This window comes from Cydia amplana, chromosome 7 (assembly GCF_948474715.1).
Source record: "Cydia amplana chromosome 7, ilCydAmpl1.1, whole genome shotgun sequence".
Classification (NCBI taxonomy): domain Eukaryota; kingdom Metazoa; phylum Arthropoda; class Insecta; order Lepidoptera; family Tortricidae; genus Cydia; species Cydia amplana.
In genome coordinates, this window is record NC_086075.1 from 11,406,182 (window position 1) to 11,420,551 (window position 14,370).

At 38.6% G+C, this 14,370-nt stretch overlaps 1 protein-coding gene across 1 annotated transcript in view; it reads right to left on the reverse strand.

Moving 5' to 3' along the window:
• Positions 1 to 14,370, reverse strand: part of LOC134649764 (uncharacterized) — a 127,537-nt gene that overhangs the window by 78,492 nt on the left and 34,675 nt on the right. The window contains exons 2-4 of the mRNA XM_063504594.1: positions 5,441 to 5,615; positions 2,960 to 3,065; positions 874 to 983 (exon numbers count right to left, since the gene is read on the reverse strand). Coding sequence (XP_063360664.1) covers positions 874 to 983; positions 2,960 to 3,065; positions 5,441 to 5,615 — 391 coding nt within the window. The remainder of the gene's footprint in view (positions 1 to 873; positions 984 to 2,959; positions 3,066 to 5,440; positions 5,616 to 14,370) is intronic.

The window sequence follows — 14,370 nt, forward strand, 5'->3', positions numbered from 1 at the left end:
ACTAACATTTCCGGTAAAATAATTGACTGTTTTCTGTTACTTAGCATGAAATATCATGTTTTTTAAAGAAATATGTTCTAGCTATCTAAGACTGACTCTAATACCTACTTTTACGGCTGACCACAATATTAAAAAAATAAATAGTCAATGGCTTTAACAATGCCGACAACATAAAATTGCGTAACTTTAAGGACATAAGTGTTTCTACGATAAAAAAAAACGATTAATTAGTTATTTGTATACTAAATACGAGAAAATAATAGAGAGAAATTTCGTAGATAGTAAAAATATGACATGTAGATTAGGATTAAACCAAAATTATATTATTTAGTAGTATAGTACGCAGAGGCAGTCCATATCACAGTTAATGTACGCAATGATTGTAAGACACATATTATCGTAAAAAAGAAGTGTGTGTACCTTCACTATGGTACTTTTTATATTGTGCTAATGTTTAGAGAAAGATTCGTGGTCGTTTTACCCTTTTTTTTACTGAAAATTAAGATAAACACTGTTTTTTGATGGCAGTCCCGAAAGTACCGAATATACCGGGAAATCCCGGTTCCAATTTTGCCCAGTACCGAAAATCCCGGTTCTTTTAAAAAGTACCGGCTCTGCAATTCCTAATTTCACCCCGTGGTTAACAATTTACTGGGTATAAGTACCTACATAAATTATACTAGCGTCATGACTTCATTTCCGTATATGTGACGTTCCACGGCAAAAGGTACCTTATGGCAGTTGGCGCTTACGTCGCATAGCGCCGCAATAATAATAGCGCGCGGCGGCGGAGCGGCGTTAATAATAGCGTAAGCGCCAACGACCATAAGGTACCTTTATCCGTGGGATGTCACATATTTCCGACATACTCACCAAGTGCATTGTTGTTGATGGACTCCTTGTGTGTCACGAATGCGGGCTCGGCGGTGGGAGCAACGTCGCCGACGCGCGCCGTCTTGCACGGCTGCTGCCTGAGACCGAACCTAGCAATCAGACAGTTCGTGTCAATTATACATAGCGTGTATTGTACCTATTATAAAATGCTAATAGGGTTGTTTCCCGTCAAGAATTTAGTTTAGTAAATCGCGATATAAACTGCTTGGTGCTTATAGTGACTCATTTATTAATCAATTCAAATTCGTTGGGTTTTTGAGTTTGTTTTTTAGACTGTTTTTATTTCTTTATAGCAATTTTTTAATTTAGATATGTAGGTACAGAAAATTACCTGGTTTCAGCGTAGACATAAACCTTCCTAATAGTTACGGCTCATTAACTAAGTGGTTCAAACTAAGCCGTACTTAACACTAAACTGTATTCGGTAGTGTGAATAATCAGATATGTTTGTTTAAGCTTCGGGCCGTCACACCTGCTTTGTAAACAAAAGTTAAGTTAATTATAGACTGCTGCGGCGGCGTTAGCTGCGGAAAACTAAAGCGACCGCCATTTCACATTGTGTTTTGACAACGCATGACATGACATCGTATTTTTGTCGTAAATTATTATCATTAAATTCAGTTTAATTATAAGACAGTGTTAAGGTTTGAAAAGTAATGCTATTTCGATTTGTCATAAGACTCATATGAAATACTATTCCGTGTTTTCAGAATGAGAAAAATAACAATCCCCTCTGCCTACGTTTTCTTTATTATTTTAGTTTTAACAGGGATAGATTATACAAATAAAACTAGATCGGTTATTTTAATTATCAAATACTAAAAGAAAATGAGGTACATTAGCTAGTTCTAGTTTTATATTCACCTTTCAATAATTTCATAATAGCAAAAACAGAGGCAGAGGAAGACCGATACGAGAGACGTGAGTTTTTGAATAAAGCTAATAATACTTAGGTAATGAAATAATCAACGTAGTGACGTATCATGGAGCTCAAAAGCAAAACAGTGGCAGAGAGAAGAACGGAATGGCGATTACTCCACCGACAAGGCTCTTAAAATTATGATAATGATGGATGACTTTTATTACGAGTAGGTCGCCCACGAAAAACACCGGGTAGTAACTACTAACTAGTAATATCCCAGACCTCCCAAGAGGACCTAACGTTGTAGGTAATACTATTTCCTATTCAATTCCCCATTAGCTGCTCGAGAAAGACATTATTATGGTAATGTTGCTATACAGAGAACGGCAACGGTCATGATGTACCCGTAAAGAACGCCTACTATAATGCCGCGGGCAATACCACCATAGGAACATCCTTTATGCGTTTGCCTCAGGCATTTACTTGATTTACTGTTTATATTACATTTCAACTAGGTACTTATATTTATTGTATTTAATAGGGAATTGAGAATAGTATAAAAGTATAAGTTTTTGGCAAAAATTTCATTTTTGGTACAAGCTTTTATCGCTGACTGTACTTTTCTTACGACAGACAACTAATACTCATCGAGACAATTCTAAAAACCCCTAACACAATTAGGTTGCGTTGTTTCATCACAGAGTGCCTATGGCCACCTCCTGTCTCCATCATCAGATCAGTTCGACAGTACCATATTATTGTATTGTCATCAGAACTACATACAGCTGCCAATATTCATGACGCTACGTTCCTTGGAAGATGGTTAAATTAGTTACCTTAGATTCCATTAGATAGTTACATACAGGTCGAGAGTTCCTATGGCCACCTCCTGTCTCCATGATCAGATCAGTTCGACAGTACCATATTATTATATTGTCATCAGAACTATATACAGCTGCCAATTATCATGACGCTATGATCCTTGGAAGATGGTTAAATTAGTTATATTTGATTCCATTACATAGTTACATACAATACAGGTCGACCTAATAAAAGCTTGTTAATAATAGGTTATTGATAAGTCACGAGCCCGTAGCAACGCTCTCCGATTGTAACCTATATGGATTACAGACTGTTTTACTTATTTGCCAGTCTGTGTTTGTTTACATCGATCGATAAATTAATGAACGTAGTAATAGGTACCTGTTGCTCCGTAGTGGCTGGCCAGCGGCCTCCTTGCGGGGTCGCGCGAGGGGTGTCGAGCGCCCGGACAACACCTCCTCCGCCCGTATGTCCTCCGTGGAACCTGCTGCAATGATATTCGTACTTAACCCCTCGTAATGCTTAGACACGGATCCGTGCGTGGGAATTTTAATCTATTGTTGTAAATGTCAAGGTCACTTTTTCAATGATCAGATTTGACAGGCAGCATACGAGGGGTTAATCACTAGCTAAATTAGTAAGTAGTACCTAATGTAAACTATATCCGGGTAACAATTTTTTATGGAAACCGCCAATCGATATTTAAATATTAAATAGAAAAGATTAAAGTGTCATTCTATGGAACTTGCAAAGTTGCAAACTATGTAAACAAAAGTCACTAGTAAATTGACATTCAGCATACATTCAGAGACAATTTTAATATGGCGCTGGCGGTTTGCTTACATAGTTAGCAAGTTCCATAGAATGACAATTTACGTGACTTCACATTTGTTTTTCGATAAAATTTTAATTTTCGATTGACGTTTGTCGATAAATGGTAGTCATCTTGGCTACGGCCAGGCTACGGCCCTGTTAGAAATAATAAAAGGGTTTATCAATTTAGGCGCTAACAGCATCAAAATGCTACAAGAAACTGTCGTTAGTTCCAACTGCCAGGCCCCTATTTCACCACGGCGACAGGTGCGACAATTCGACAAATGTCACTGTTGCTGACGTCACAGGCATTCAAGGGCTACGGTTACCGCTTACCATCGGGCGGGCAGTACTCCTGTTTGCCACCGTCATTGTATTCTTTAAAAAAACCTTATTATATCGGCATAAAACAGGTATTTCTCTTTCGAAGTTTATGATGATGATGACAATTGTCACACGATTTAATAGAACTTTCGGTCATTCTTGACAGGAAATGAGTTCTGTGTCGGAATTTCGTGACAATCGGGATTATCGTGTTTCTTGTGACAATTGTCATTAGCTTCGCAAAATAAGTACTTACCTATTTACTGGCGATATAATGGAGTTTTTTTTTAAATTAATATGTTGGTGGCAAACAAGCACACCGCCCGTCCGATGGTAAGCGGTTACCGTAGTCTATGGAGGCCTGTGACGTCAGTAACAGTGATGTCGACAATTGTTGCACCTGTCACCGTGGTGAAATAGGGGCCAGGTCGTATGACTGTGTATGACTGGTCGTATGATTAGTAAGTACATAATGTACATATTACTTGTACTATACCTAAATGTCTATATAAAGCCTTTGTAAAAACGAGGTCCGGTATTAAACAATCAAATAGGTATTCGTTATAAGCAGGCATCGGAGTTTTTGTCGCATGGTAAGACTAATAGCAAGCTATGGAGTCGACATTTTGCCATAAATGTAAACTCTTATTCATACTCATACTCATTTACATATTTCATTTATCTTAAAATGCCTTTAGAGCGGTCGGTCGTGTATATTATCTCAGTCGAATTATATATAAAAATATTTTTCTATTACATTATGAATTCATAACTTCAATTATTTTAACATACAACTACTTATACAAACTACATCGCTGCGAAAGACCTAATGTCATGTAGGTACTGACCGCTGATAAAATTGATTAGTATTTGTCATGTGTCAATCACTGGTGATTGCAAACGTAGTAGTTATTTATATCTGTAAGTGGTAAATACGTTGTGGAATATTCCATAATTAATTATTATGCCTAACCCAGAAATAGCTGCAATTTTGGCATGGATAGAGCCATACAACGATTTACAATATGACTATGAAAAATCTGCTATAGTGTGCTTGAGTTGTGAAGTACAACTCACCCAATTAAAACATACATTTATTTTAAAACATATCTGTGTCATATCATCATTAAACTCATATACGTAGTAACTATTTAGTAATCGAGAACAGATTACTAAATAGTTACTACATATTAAATAAAATTAATCATGAGTATGAGTATGAATAAGAGTTTACATTTATGGCAAAAATCGACTCCATAGCTTGCTATTAGTCTTACCATGCGATAAAAACTCCGATGCCTGGTTATAAGTATTTTATTGCCTTTTTTGCAATGCATGAAAGATTCAAAAGAAATCTAATACTATGAGTTATTGCTTTACGGTTAAGGAGCAATACACAAGGTAAGATAAAAATGGCCTGATTAAGCTTTTAAAGAAACATTCCAATCTTGAAAGATATCCTATATACTTAATATATATTTTATAGGAATTTGCGAGATATAAGTATAATTACTGTTTCACCTATATGCAAGGAACATACTACCAAGCTATGAATTGTTCAATCGACCATTGATGTTATCGTACCCGCAGTTTGATAATTGTCGGGGGCCTTTCAAACCGTTGCGACGGTGTCAGCTCACTTCACGACCGGGCTTGTCGTTGTCTACACTCGCATCAATATTTCACACTTTTAAACCATGAGTAAAACAGTTGGAGTGATCATACCTCCATTTCCATTCTTGTCCTGCGCCTTCTTGCGCCTGGCGTTGTCGTCGGCGCGAGATGTGCTGGCAGGCCGCCTTCGAAACCCGAAAGACGTGGCCACCCCACGGCTGGGCTTCCCGTTGCCGTTGCCTACACTCTTGTCGCGCTTCTTCGCACCCTTGGACTCTGAGTGACCCTGTGGAACAAAAATAAATCATTATAGTTTTTATTCACATCGTGAGGAAACCTGCATACATCTGCGAAGAAATTCAAAGGTTTTTTTTTTTTATAATTTATCACTTGTGTGAGTCAATCGGTCCTCGCTAGAAATACGGGCGGCCGGTTGCTCTTTGTCGGATAGAGGATATATGTGATGTGTCTAGTAGTAGGTCCATATTGCTGATTTGTTGGGGCAGGTCCCCGCAGCGAGTACGGGTGACCTTGCCTTAAGTTTCCAGGTCTTCGCCGGGATTGGTGGTTTCATGGTGTAAGTCAAGTAAGCGATTTTATTAATTCTTATTAAAGGTTTTTAGGGTGTCGATTATATATTTTGTGTACTTGATAAAGGAATAGAGTGTGTCCTCTTTCCCTATAATGTGTTCTATAGTGTACGGTTCTATGTCCTGGTGTTTTCCACAGATAGTTTCGTGGTCAAATCTGGCATGTGCATATCTGGGACAATATTTAATTAGATGGTCAAGAAATTCAAAGGTGTATGTGAAGTCCCCAATCCGCATTGGGCTAGCGTGGGGATAGGGATTGCAATCCGGTCCGGCGGATCCGGTAATCCGGCCGGATCCGGTACATTTTTCAAGCTACCGGATCCGGCGAATTTCACCGGATCCGGTACCGGATCCGGTAAAAGGAATGAAAGCGCTAAAATATAAAATAACAGAAAATTTAAAAGTTCTCACTAATATTCGAACGTAATTCTATTTTAATGCTCCCCTCCCCGCGTTCCCGCTCGCAAACAGCAACACAACAACTTCTTTGTTAGTTGACGCCAGTCTTCTACCGACGAAATATGTGTCGTCGTAGTGTTGGTTGAGAATTGAGATTCCCGTGCACCGTAAGTAAGTAGGTACTGAATTGTTTTATATTTAATTAATTGTGTTGTTACATGATAATATAACGTGCATGTTGTTTCGTTTAATTTAGTACAAACCACTATAGCCCAGTTATAATAAGTGTTAACTGCATTTAAAATAGAATGAAGAAATATTTATAAGACTTCATTCAGCAGTCAAGTTAAATGTTTTGTCGAATTTAAAGTAAATAGATTATGTTATTATGTTCTCTTTATTTATTTATCTTCTCTAAGTTAGGTTATTTTATAATATGGATAAAAAAATAAAATACAAAAACATTTACAAAAACAATACAAAATACTTATAAACATATTATAAAAAAGCGGCCAAGTGCGAGTCGGACTCGCCCATGAAGGGTTCCGTATTTAGGCGATTTATAACGTATAAAAAAAAACTACTTACTAGATCTCGTTCAAACCAATTTTCGGTGAAGTTTACATCATATATTTTTTTTAGTTTTATCATTCTCTTATTTTAGAAGTTACGGGGGGGGGGGGACACACATTTTACCACTTTGGAAGTGTCTCTCGCGCAAACTATTCAGTTTAGAAAAAAATGATATTAGAAACCTCAATATCATTTTTGAAGACCTATCCATAGATACCCCACACGTATGGGTTTGATGAAAAAAAGGGTGTAGCAGGATAAGCCTTCAAAAATTGCCCCCAAAGCTTTGAGTTCAAAACTACTACCAGTTGATGCCCCGTCAAATGAAAATAATCCACACCAATTTTTAACCCTCTACTGCCGCCTGGAACCCCGTGACATTCATTTAACCCTAAAAAGTTTTTATTTTTTTTCTCAAAAAGTATAAAACGGACAATTATGAAATTTTTCATAAATGTTGATGTCATCTATACAAACTATCAAAAAAAAAACTAACTCTCTACTTACTTATTTTCCTAGAAAAAAACCTAAATAAAAAAATAAAACACCCTGTATATCAGTTCAAGCTCGTCGTACTATCACCATTTTTGTACTAATTATTAACCAACTACCTATCTACATAATATATAAGTTTCATGTAAATAACAAAGATAGATAGATAGATAGATAAATCATTTATTTGACAGCTGCAATGACACACAATATAAATTTACACACAATCATCATAACAGAAGAAAAGGAAAAAAAATAATAATTATTACACTAACAAAGAAAATAACATAGAAATGAGTAGGTACAAAAGTAAAATTTAATAAAAGTAGGTAGGTAGGTACAAACTGTGTGCGTTGCAGCAGGACAAAAGGGTCACGGCTCAGTGATACGCTTCGCTCTTTCGAGCAAAGCACTGATTTTCTGCCGGGACCCAGGTCACAACAAAGAATATATTTACGAAGAAGTATTTACGTACGTCGAAAACAATCGTACAGTGTAAGTGTGAGTATTTGTGCATGTCGTGTGATAATTTTTGATAAAATACTTAGATAATAGGTAAAAAAATGGTAAAAATTGACCCGTGTGTACTGTGTGTAAGCCTCCTAGTTGTGTGACACCAGCCCCACCATGTTATATCCTAAAATCTGCAACCAAATAGCCGAATGGAATCCCAGCGGTTTGTTTTTCAAGAAGAATTTTTTTAAAGTGATTTTTAAATGTTTTTTTGGATTTAAGCTGTCTTAAAGGCGGAGGGATATCATTCCAGCATTTGGTCGCGAGATAACGGAAACAACCGGTAAAGGCAATCGTCCTATGAGGGTGTACTTCTAAAATGCAACGTCGAGTAGATCTTGTGGCGTGTCGATTGTGAAAAGAAGAAATATTTATTTTAGAATAAAGATATTCGGGTGACTTGCAATTTATAACGCCAAAGAGAAGACAAGCAAGATGTAAATGTCTACGTGATGCCATATTCAGAGTCGAAGATTTGTTCAAAAACGGTGTGATATGGCTCCTTGGAGGAACTTTGTAGCAATATCGATAACACGCGTTTTGAACTCGTTGTATTAATCGACGAGTTTTTTGTTGCAGACGAGGCCCGTACACCAGATCGCCGTAGTTTAACTTAGACAATATGAGCGATTCGCATAATGTCAAGCGAACTTTTTCATCTAGAAGGTTTCTTACTTGATACAATACTTTCAATCTATAGAAACATGATTTGGCTAGCTCTGCTATGTGTTTTTCAAACCTTAACTGGTTGTCTATTATTATACCCAGGTTTCTGGCCTCCTCTACTCGCTCTATTAATGAGCCTCTAATATTTAGTTGAGGGCTACCATCTAAGATTCGAGAAATTTGAGTTTTACTACCCAAAATCATAAACTTTGACTTAATAGGGTTTAGCAACAGACTGTTTTGTTCAGCCCAAGCGGAGATACTTTCGAGGTCTTCATTAATTTTATTAACTGAATCAGTAAAGTCACAAGGACGGGCCGAGTAGTACATCTGAACATCATCCGCATACAAGTGATATTGACAATGCTTAATAATGTTAACGATGTCAGCGCTATATATAATAAAAAGTAAGGGTCCAAGAATGGAGCCTTGTGGGACTCCGCGATTTAGGGGTCTAGAGTCAGACACCAACAAAGTGCCATCGTTTTTAGCAATTTTAACTGACTGCATACGCCCACCAAGGTAACTTCTAAACCACGAGAGTGACCCTAAGTCTACACCGTAATAAATTAACTTAGATAGAAGCAAGTCAATATTTATGCAGTCGAACGCACGAGAAAAATCCAACAACACTAAGCAAGTACCCTTACCTGAGTCTAGGCCATAAATAATATTGTCAAGAACGTCAATAAGGGCAGTTACAGTCCCCATACCCCTACGAAATCCTGACTGTAATTGAGGTAGTATATTATTGTTTTCTACATACTTATATAACTGCTCATAAACAGCTTTTTCTAATATTTTCGAAAGAAAAGGTAAAATACTTATAGGCCGAAGATCTTTGAGCTCAGTAGGGTTATCCACCTTTGGCAGAGGTGTAACTATGGCAGATTTCCACAATGATGGCACTTCACCGGTCAAAATAGAGCGATTAATTATGGCTGTTAATACTGACAAAGTACGAGGAAGAGTAAGAAGCACCATATCTCTACTGATTCCGTCCACGCCAAGTGCATTGGTGGTAACAGACAGTATATATTTTCCCACTTGATCCTCTTCGACAGGTTTTAAGCTAAAAACAGAATTACTAAAGCGATTTTGTTCAAATTTCAACATGGTGGACAAAGAAACCCCATCACTACCAGGCACATCCAAAAAACTATCATTAATTACATTTGGATTATTGAAGTGATCAGGAAGCCGGTCACGAGTATTATCTGTCAAAACATTATTTTTAATATTTTTCCAGAGTGTTTTTTGATCTTTGTATTTTGAATTGATGTGGTGATTGTAGTAACTTTTTTTTTCATTAAATATACTTTGTTTTACCAATTTCTTTAATTCATTATAATATCGTTTATGACTTTCCGTTTTAGACTTCCTGTATGCTGAAAAAGCCTCGTTACGCTTTCTTATCATAATTTTAATAGTGTCTGTGATCCAGGGCAACGAATGGCTATGCCTAACTGTGACAGATTTAAATGGTGCATGTGAGTCATATAACGACAACAAAAGGACATTAAAAGCCTCAACCATACATTCAACAGATTCAAATGCCAACACTGACTCCCAATTAATAGCATGCAGATCCCTATTAAATTCTGCCATGTTAATATCCTTAATGGGCCTATAGGTAAACGTCTTAGGCATTATTTTGGGTCGTTTTGTTGGCAAAGTAATTGTTACCATGGCATGACCAAGAGAACCTGTTATATTAGAAACGCATACATCGGTAACAGGTGCGTCGGTACACACAACATCAAGGAGTGTTTCATTGCCTATAGAAAAGTGAGTTGGTACCTTCACCACTTGTTGTAAGCTAAAGTAGTTAAGAAAACAAGTTAATTTTATGGCATTACTGCTTGTAGTTTCAAGCATATTGATATTAAAGTCTCCAAGCAAAACAACATAATCGTGTTTAGAAAAAAATGTTATGGATTCTGTCAGGGCATCTAAAAACGTATCTACATTAATCCAGTTAGGACGATACGCCGTACCTATTATATAACTCCGACGGTTAATTGAGACCGATAACCACAATTGTTCAATATTAGCAACAGGGTGGGTAGATCGGCGCGCGCGCACGCTAGTTCTAATGTAGAAACCTACCCCGCCACCGCGGCCTCCGCGCATTCCAGTCGGTCGCGGGGCGTTAATGAATTTATATCCGGGGACGAGCGGTGCGCGTTTTTCCTGGCCCTGTCTGATCCATGATTCATTGATCGCGACAATATCAGCGTCAAATCTATCCATCGCAATCAAAAAATCATCATGTCCAGTTGCCAGTGAACCCGCGTTAAAAAGACCTAATTTGAGGTATTTCGTTTTAGTCGACACTATCACTCGTATTATCTAATATTGTTTTGTAAGTTAATTCATGTGGTAAATGACAACGCGGCCGTATAACCTCAAACACTGATGCAACTTTACTCGTATTACTGAGGAAAGTGTTTAAAAGAGTGATGATATATGTGTGTTCAGAAGAAAGAGTGTTATAAAGTGAATTATATGTGTTGACATAATAAAAACAAGAGTGTATAGTGTACGGTTTCTGATGTCCCACGATCGTAGCTGCTACAACGCACTCCAGTGACAAATTCCATAATAGTCTGTTCTTACAATCAAAACAATAACAGTTATAAATAGAAAAAAATATATAGAAAACCGACAAAAGTAAAAAGTAGCAAACGAAATAGCGACGTAGATTGTGTACTTTAAAAGCATTATTTAATGTGAAACAAGGTTTTTTATCGTCTAAAAGGATTAGCACCAAGATAAGTTCATATATACCATCAAATATCAAGTGTACCAAAAACACGGCTCAAATCCAGTTCCGTTCGAATTCGGTGTCGCGGTGATTCCGTTCCAGGACGTTGGCGCACGTAAATCCTACCATCGCGGGTCCATACATATCGCCAGCCGTAGTGTTCCTTGAGCTGCCGCGCCTTCTGGAACAGCCGTCGATTGACGAAGGTGAGCCGCTCGTTGACGTAGAAGCGGCAGTCGGGGCCCGGCAGGCCGGTGCCCTCCGTGGTCGCCCCGCGGCGGACCCTCGCCGCCTGCAGCAGCCGGTCGCGCACGGCGCGGCGCGCCAGCCGCACCACCAGCAGCCGCGGGCGGGCCGGCTGGCCCTGGGTGCCCTCGTCAAGTCGCGGCGCCCGCCCTACGCGAGTCGCATCAACGATGTCGTGCTCCGACAGCGTAACACCGAGCTTCTGACCCAAGGTAGCTACTATATGCAATGTATTTTCCCCACTCTGCTCCGGTACGTTCGATAACTCGACATCGTTGAGTAACATATCCTGGTCACGGTCGTTTAACTCTAATCTTAACTGGGCTACGGTGTCCGCCAGTGAAGCCTCAGTGTTCTTGCCTACACTAACACTTGCGGTATTATTCTCCAGAGCTTCAACGCGGGTACATAGACTGTCGATGCGCCCATCACATGCGTCAATTTTTGTTGTCAGGGTGGCTACCGTTACGCGAAGCGCCCGCATTTCCTCCCGAAACAAACGAAGTTCGACTACTAACTGTTGAATGTCGGAGGCCCCTGTCGTGTCGAGCCTAGTGGTGTAGTTCAAGTGCTGGTTGTCCGTGAAAGACACTTCCATGACCGAGTTGTCGGGCTCGCTGGACAATGCGGACGGGCGCGCGCCGGCTCCCCTGTGCATGTTTACATTGTCACTGCCGCGCACCGGCGTATTTGTATTATCCGACTTAGGTTCGGCACTTTTGCACTCAACACACTTCCATGAATACCTTTGCACGGGTCCCATAAAATTAAGGAATTCCTCAGTGTAGTTAGTGCAGTGGAGACAGTACGATTTTTGGCAGTTATGGCAGTTTAAAAATCTGCCATCGGTTACCTTGTTGAAACACCCAGCACAGTCTGCCATTGTAAATTGTGTTTAATGGGTAGGTGATAAGGTGCTATTTGTAGTGGCAGTCACTGACACACAGCTGATGCGCGTGCGCAGACTCTCACAGCTGATTCGTTGACAGCCGGACAGCTGACCCGCGCAATGGATGACCGGTTAGGCGACTACACTTCGATTTTACACTGTGATTTCTAACTACACGGTAACTTTAACGCACTGAAAACTATTATTTTCGTTTCTGACGGATAGTAATTATATAATTTTACACAATTTGCGTTTATAAACCAACTTATTACCAGATTTTTAGGCCAATATTACGGAGCGACCGATAAGTACGTGTGACAGTTCTGACGTCCGTCACGTGACCAGTGGACCAAAGGTGGAACAGTGTGAAAATATAAGTATTGTTCAGTACGTACCATGTATGTAACACGCTTACCAAACGTTGACGACACTAGTAAAAGATATCGGCCCGCCAACCGGGAAGCCATCCGTAATCATTTTTTTTTTGTTAATTACGAAAAAAATATTTGAAAATCGAACACGGCCAGCATCACGGCCGAGGGCCATTTTTTTTAATTTATTTCGCTTGCAGGACTCAAGAACTTACATAAAATGCTAAGTAACTCAATTACGTAGTACCTTTTTACAAAACAATAAAGTAAAATAAACAGAAACACTTGTTCGAATAAGTATTAATGAGTTTCATTTGTCCTCCATTTCAAATTAACAAAAAAAAAATGATTACGGATGGCTTCCCGGTTGGCGGGCCGATATCTTTTACTAGTGTCGTCAACGTTTGGTAAGCGTGTTACATACATGGTACGTACTGAACAATACTTATATTTTCACACTGTTCCACCTTTGTTATTTACATGAAACTTATATATTATGTAGATAGGTAGTTGGTTAATAATTAGTACAAAAATGGTGATAGTACGACGAGCTTGAACTGATATACAGGGTGTTTTATTTTTTTATTTAGGTTTTTTTCTAGGAAAATAAGTAAGTAGAGAGTTAGTTTTTTTTTTGATAGTTTGTATAGATGACATCAACATTTATGAAAAATTTCATAATTGTCCGTTTTATACTTTTTGAGAAAAAAAATAAAAACTTTTTAGGGTTAAATGAATGTCACGGGGTTCCAGGCGGCAGTAGAGGGTTAAAAATTGGTGTGGATTATTTTCATTTGACGGGGCATCAACTGGTAGTAGTTTTGAACTCAAAGCTTTGGGGGCAATTTTTGAAGGCTTATCCTGCTACACCCTTTTGAGTTTCAGTTCGAAGTATGGGGATCCCCAAAAATTTATTGTTTCTTTTCTATTTTTGTGTGAAAATCTTAATGCGGTTCACAGAATACATCTACTTACCAAGTTTCAACAGTATAGTTCTTATAGTTTCGGAGAAAATTGGCTGTGACATACGGACGGACAGACAGACGGACAGACAGACAGACAGACAGACATGACGAATCTATAAGGGTTCCGTTTTTTGCCATTTGGCTACGGAAACCTAATAACCTAGGGTGCCGCCAGCAGCGGGGCAAGGCCCAAGCTGCCGGTGGTCAGGGCCGCAGAGAGAGGAACCGGCGGACTATCCGCGCCGTGTCCAAATGATGTTATTTATTATGTTATTATTATGCTACTAAATAAAGCGAAGAATTGAAAGCACCTTTTTGTGGGAGTTGTGGGGCTATAGATAATTAGATATTTTAAGAGAATAAGAAAATTTTAATTTATGAGACTGATTATTGTAATAAGACTTCATTCGGTTACGTAATAAAAACGTTGATTTCTGAAACCTGAAACTGTTGTTTTATTAACCCATTAGAAAAATATCCTTAACTGCGCATATAACGCTAAAAAACATAATAAAATACGTGTCTGGACGAATTTTTCATCCGCAATACCAATCCGGCCGGATCCGG